At 44.0% G+C, this 6,000-nt stretch overlaps 1 protein-coding gene across 1 annotated transcript in view; it reads left to right on the forward strand.

Annotated features, from left to right (window-relative positions):
- The window catches only part of PTPRO (protein tyrosine phosphatase, receptor type, O), a gene marked incomplete at its 3' end in the record, with an annotated part of 57,422 nt that extends 51,624 nt beyond the window's left edge, over nucleotides 1-5,798 (forward strand). Inside the window, exons 18-21 of the mRNA XM_010153758.1 lie at nucleotides 784-865; nucleotides 1,819-1,909; nucleotides 2,423-2,499; nucleotides 5,660-5,798. Of these exons, the coding sequence (XP_010152060.1) occupies nucleotides 784-865; nucleotides 1,819-1,909; nucleotides 2,423-2,499; nucleotides 5,660-5,798 (389 nt within the window). The remainder of the gene's footprint in view (nucleotides 1-783; nucleotides 866-1,818; nucleotides 1,910-2,422; nucleotides 2,500-5,659) is intronic.
- Between the last annotated feature and the right edge of the window lie 202 nt (nucleotides 5,799-6,000).

Here is a 6,000-nt window from a genome sequence, read left to right on the forward strand (position 1 = left end):
TTGGCAAACATCTCTCTGGGAGGAGAATTTGACCTATAACGACAAATGTTCATAGTTCTCAAAGCCAGCAGAGAAAGCAGTCATGGGGGTGGCATCCAAAATGCTATTTTAGGGGGATTTTTTTGTGTGTGTGAACCTTCTAAAAAAATCAAAACCTAATTACGAAATCCATTTTTTTGCATGAGGAAAGCTCAGATGAGTTTTAGAAGCGTCTCTGCCAGATGGGAAAATTGTCTGAAAGCAACATTTTATGTGGCACAAGAGGCAACTTAAATAAAGCAGCAGCTGCCCTGGTGCCAGAAGTGCTGTTGGGATGGTACTGAGAGTGGTGTGTGATGGGGTGCTGGATCACTGCTTATCACGGTGTCACCTGTGCCTTAGGGAGATACCCACCTGCAAAAGCAGTTCGGGGGCCAGGGAATTGTAGTCCCCCTCGCCTCAGAGCAGTGGTTTCCCTCGGGTAGGACAACTCCAACCCCCTCAAACCAGGGTGCTCACTATCATCAGCACCAGCCCCTGCAGCATTGAGCTCCCCCACAGGGAGCAGCACCCCTCTCTCAGCATCTCTTTCAGGTGCCGTTAGGGTGTGATGCAGGTAATGATGAGCATTATGCCCACCGTTTGGTGGCACTGAACCACAAGATTTTTTTTTCCTCTTTATTGTTGCTTTCTAGCATTGATAGTTGCAAATACATCTGCATAACTTGACAGTATTCTGGGGAAAATCGAAACAAAATGTACTCAAAAGTTTTTTCTTAATTTCTGTTTGTTTTTCTTTCAAAGCCCTGTCCAGTTGGATGATTTTGATGGATACATCAAGGATATGGCCAAAGATTCAGATTATAAATTTTCTCTGCAATTTGAGGTAAATCTGCAGGGACTCTGTCGTGTCGTAGCTGCCACGCCTAGATCAGCTTTAGGTTTGTGTAGTGAGTTCCTGTGCTCCGTGTTGTTTCATGTGTGCCGTTGCTAGGTGGGTCAGCTTCACTTCCAGTTCTGAAGAATTTAAAAGTGTACCTTAGTGTCGTTGGAGACTGTATTTAGCAAGCTGATTTGAGTGGCTCATCACATTTGATTCAAGATAATTGTCAGACCAACGCACTTCCGTTAAGTTTAGGACACGGCGGCAGTCTGAGTTGAATTCAGCATTTAATCATAGAATGGTTTGGGTTGGAAGGGTTAATGTCTTTATTTTATTCATTTAATGCCTTAATTTGAGGGGAAGCATTGGAATGAGAAGGTAACATCAAAAATCTGTTTAAGAGCAAGGATGTCTCTCTAAGACTGGTTCAGGTACATTCTCTTAATTACCCAGAATTTAAAGTTACTTTAGCAGTATAAAATTAAAAAGCTGCTGTCCTTGGGCTAGCTCCCAAAGATTTAAACACGGAAAGTGAGTGAGGAAGACTGGTGTTACCACCATTCCGTGTGGCTTACACGTTCCCTTCCTGCCACTGAAAAGTCCTCTGGTGCATCATGTATTGGATTTAGCTAACGAAGGTGATGACTAGAAAGATCTTCCAAGCCTTCCCCACTATCGGGATCAAAAGCCACTTGTGGACTTGAAGAAAAGCCTTTAAGTGGTGTTCATGACCACCACAGAAATAACTTACCATAGAAATAACTGGTTTGACCCTATTTTGACTAATTAATTGTGGGTAGAGGGGAGCAGATAAGGAAAATCAGTGTAATCCTGCTGTCAGTTTATAAAATTATTTCAGTCTGGTACCTGCCACAAATAATCATCTCACCGCAAAGAATTATTTTTTGGGTGTTTGTGAGTTTGACCTTGGTGTATTTTTCCTTCTGTTACTTCAGGAGCTAAAACTGATTGGGCTTGACATCCCCCACTTTGCTGCTGATCTTCCCATGAATCGCTGTAAAAATCGCTACACAAATATCCTGCCATGTAAGTACAAAACATACAGGATCCTGCTAAAATTCCTCAAGAGGGAAACAAAAGTTTTAATAAGGGAATTGGAGAATCAGGAGAGATTTTCTGACTGATAAAAGCCTATTCTAAAACCAGCCCTCAGAATCAGGCAATAGATGGCTTTTGTTAGCTTTGAAGAGACGTAACTTTCCGGGGATGTTTATCAAGGCAGGAGTTTGGAGATGAGAAACACAAGGTTGTTTCTGCTGCTGAGTACTGTTACTATATTTTTCTTACGGTTTTAATGAAACCTGAGGGAGTCCAAAGGCACAGCAGTTGGAGGGTGTATTCTGCAGAACAGTAATGATGGTGCATCCATGTAGTGTTTACTGAAGGAAACATTGCTCCCAGTTGGTAAATATGAGTATTTTGTATTTTTTTTAATAGATTTTTTTTTTTTGCATCTGATTATAGGATCAATTTTAATTTTGCCTAGTTGGAGAAGAGTACCACGTTTGTGAGACAAGTTCTCTTTTTTCCCTTTTACAGATGATTTTAGTCGTGTCCGGTTAGTTTCAATGAATGAAGAAGAGGGATCTGACTACATTAACGCCAACTACATTCCTGTGAGTACAGACACGCAGTCAGTGTCTGACACTGGGCGGGTGTCGAGAGGATGGGGACAGACTCTTTTCAGCACTGCCCAGAGACAAGACAAGGGGCAACAGGCACAAACTGGAATGCAGGAAATTCCCTCTCAACACGAGGTAGAAAAACTTTACTCTGAGGGTGCCAGAGCATTGGAATGGGCTGCCCAGAGGGACTGTGGAGTCTCCTTCTCTGGAGATATTTGAAATCCACCTGGATGTGCTCCTGTCCAACCTGCTCTAGGTGAAACTGCTTTGGCAGGGGGGGTGGACAAGATGCTCTCCAAAGGTCCCTTCCAACCCTGCCCATTCTGTGTAAAGAAGTGTCCTGCACAGCAGTTAGAGCGTGTTACCAGCAAACTGTACAATATCACCTGGAAGCTCAGTCGTGTTCTCAGCGTCTCCTCCAGCTGCCAGTATTTTGCCTACAAGGAACTGTGCTTTTTACCAGCCTCCAAAGAAAAAAAGGTGGTGATGGGGGAAGATTTTGGCAAATTTTGCCACAGTAGCACTGGGTGAACTGTGAATCTTTGTGAAATCTGGGTTGGACTGGTAGAGAAATGGAGAGGAAGTGTTAAGTGGTCCAGGGGCTTTTTAAGACAGCTAGAAATAACATGAACTTCTAAAGGAGAAACTTGTCCTGGTTTCTACAGCACGTGGAAAAAGGATCAAGCCAGACACTCCACAGCTGACAAAATACACGCAGCCCAGATGGTGCATGAAGGGAGCTTCTGCTTTCTGCCTCGTCTCCGGTGCTCCCTCCCTCTGCCTGGCACAGAGCGCCCATTTACCAGCGTTTTAGGATAACTCGGAGCTGTAGTCAGTTTGACGCTGGCGGTGGGCTAAAAGCTCGTTAGTTCTTTCCACTCTTGCCTGAGCTTGTGCAGTCACTTAGGCTTATCCCTGGCAGTGCTGCAAAGGTTTTCCTCTCTGTTAACCTCCCCCCATCCTGTTGCTCAGTGTGAGCTGTGTTAGGGAGAGCAATATCCACAGGGTCAGGCTGCATGGAGGGGAGGGAGGACACTACAGAATCCGTTTAGAAAAAGGCCTTTCAGTTGGGGACCACGGACAGATGAGCATTTCTGCACCCTTCCCGCGACCAGAAGGCAGAGCTGCCCCTGGCTGTGCTGGGGAGAGCTGAGTCAGGCTATGGAAAAGGGAGGAGTGCTGAGATGAGTGGGTGAAACCACTGCTTTGTCACTCTGGCGTTGCCCACGCGTGCGCTGCTGAGCGCGTTGCCTGTGCTTAGCCTCTGCGTGCCAAGAGCGTGAACCGAAACGCTCAAGCTGCAAGTGCCTGAGCTCGCAGGGAACCAAGAAAGAAAAATGTTCCAACATTCAAAAGCATCATTCAGAACTTGAAGCTTCATGGGATTATGGATAATAGGATTTTATGTAGCGGTCTTTTTCGGATTGCTCAGTTCTGCTTTTTATAGTTTACAACTCTTTAGTTCTACTTATAGCATAATGCTGACCACAGGAACTGGGACAGACCTGTCGTCTTAATGCTTGGCTTTTCCTGACGATTGCTTCTCTGCTGAGTACCTGCTCCTCCCCACAGATACTAGGGATGATCTGTGTCCCTGTCACAGTAGGGGTTGGACACTTAGGTCAGACATAGCCCATGCAGGCAAACAAACAGCAAATTCTGTGTAGTGCAGCAACTCACATTGAGCTGATTTCTAGAGATGTCCAGAGGAAGCCATTTGTGGAAAATACTCCCAGATCACAAATATTTTTATGATTCGCATACTGTGGTGGCACAGCAATTGCCCAATTTACATGGGATCATGCTGTGTGTTGGATGTATCTTTTGCTCTTATTAGAAATATCAAATAACTTTTCAAATGTGGTTTTGATGACACAACCTCAGCAAATATGCATCCAGCTGTGGAGCCCTCAACATCAGAAGGATATAGACCAGTTGGAATGAGTCCAGAGGAGGCCACGAAATGCTCCGAGGGCTGGAGCACCTCTGCCATGGGGACAGGCTGGGGGAGGAGGGCTTGTTCAGCCTGGAGAAGAGAAGGCGCCAGGGAGACCTTATTGCAGCTTTCCAGTATCTGAAGGGGCTACAAGGAAGCTGGGGGGGACTTTTTACAAGGGCCTGTAGTGACAGGACAAGGGGTAATGGGTTTAAATTGAAAGTGTGGAGGTTTAGATTAGATATCAGGAAGAAGTTCTTCCCGGAGAGGGTGGTGAGGCACTGAGACAGGCTGCCCAGAGAAGCTGTGGATGCCCCATCCCTGGAAGTGTTCAAGGCCAGGCTGGATGAGGCTTTGAGCAACCTGGTCTAGTGGAAGGTGTCCCTGCCCATGGCAGGGGTGTTGGAATGAGATAATCTTTAAGGTCCCTTCCAACCCAAACCATTCTGTGATTCTATGAAATATGGGTATAGCAGATGCCAAAATGGCCATTGTGTGGATGGTTTATTATAGTCTTTTTAACAGTCTTTCGGTTTTGGCAAAGGGAAGGAGACTTTCCAACTAAAAGTGTGTTGATAGGGACAGGAGAAAGAATCCATAGGTATAAAGCATCTGAGCTTCAGTAAAACATAGCAAAGATAATCTGTTAAGGGTGTTGTCTCAGCATGTTCTCTATTATTTTAAACAGAATTCTAATTAATATTTTACTAATTTAAGTCCTTATGACACATGCGTATAAATTCCCATTTACACCAGTGACTGCAGAGCACCACAGGCACTGCTTGGGATGAGCAGGATAAGCATCTGTAATTGGTTTCATGTCTATAACTAAACAAACACTTAAATTACAAAATCTCGAAGAAGCTGGAGCTTTGATTTAAGATTCTCATTACTTGGTTTTGGGTTTTTTTTGTTTGTTTGTTCGATTTTTATAATGTTGCCTTTCCTGCTCCCTGGACAAGGGATTTGTATAGATACATCTTTGTCTTCTGTCCTTCAGTCTAGACTGTTTGCACTTTGGGAGCATCAAGAATTGCAAAAGTTGTAATCTCAGAATAAATACAAAACATCATGAAGTAGTTTCTTTATGTTAGAAATCACTTTTAAAGTACAAATTGAACTCGAGCAAGCTAAGTAATACGTATGCCAGGGAAAAATATGTGTTCTGAAGCAGTAATCATGTTGGTAAACAGCGCCTGTCTCTTTGTTTCTTAGGGTTATAATTCACCCCAGGAATACATTGCAACCCAAGGTCCACTGCCAGAAACTAGGAATGATTTTTGGAAGATGGTTCTCCAGCAAAAATCTCAAATTATTGTTATGCTCACTCAGTGTAATGAGAAAAGAAGGGTATGTAACAGAATCTTGCACATAGTATAAAAGAAACTACTCTGAAAACATATTTATTTTCTGGTGAGTGAATTTCATTGCATTGTTTTCTGATCGTGAGGGAGCAACATAACCAGACCTGGGATGGCTCTTCATTCACTTATGGCAGGCATTTTGGGATGATTAAGGGACTGGTGCATCTTTCACATGAGGAGAAGCTGAGAGAG

The sequence above is a fragment of the Eurypyga helias genome, unplaced genomic scaffold, assembly GCF_000690775.1.
Source record: "Eurypyga helias isolate BGI_N326 unplaced genomic scaffold, ASM69077v1 scaffold39526, whole genome shotgun sequence".
Classification (NCBI taxonomy): Eukaryota; Metazoa; Chordata; class Aves; order Eurypygiformes; family Eurypygidae; genus Eurypyga; species Eurypyga helias.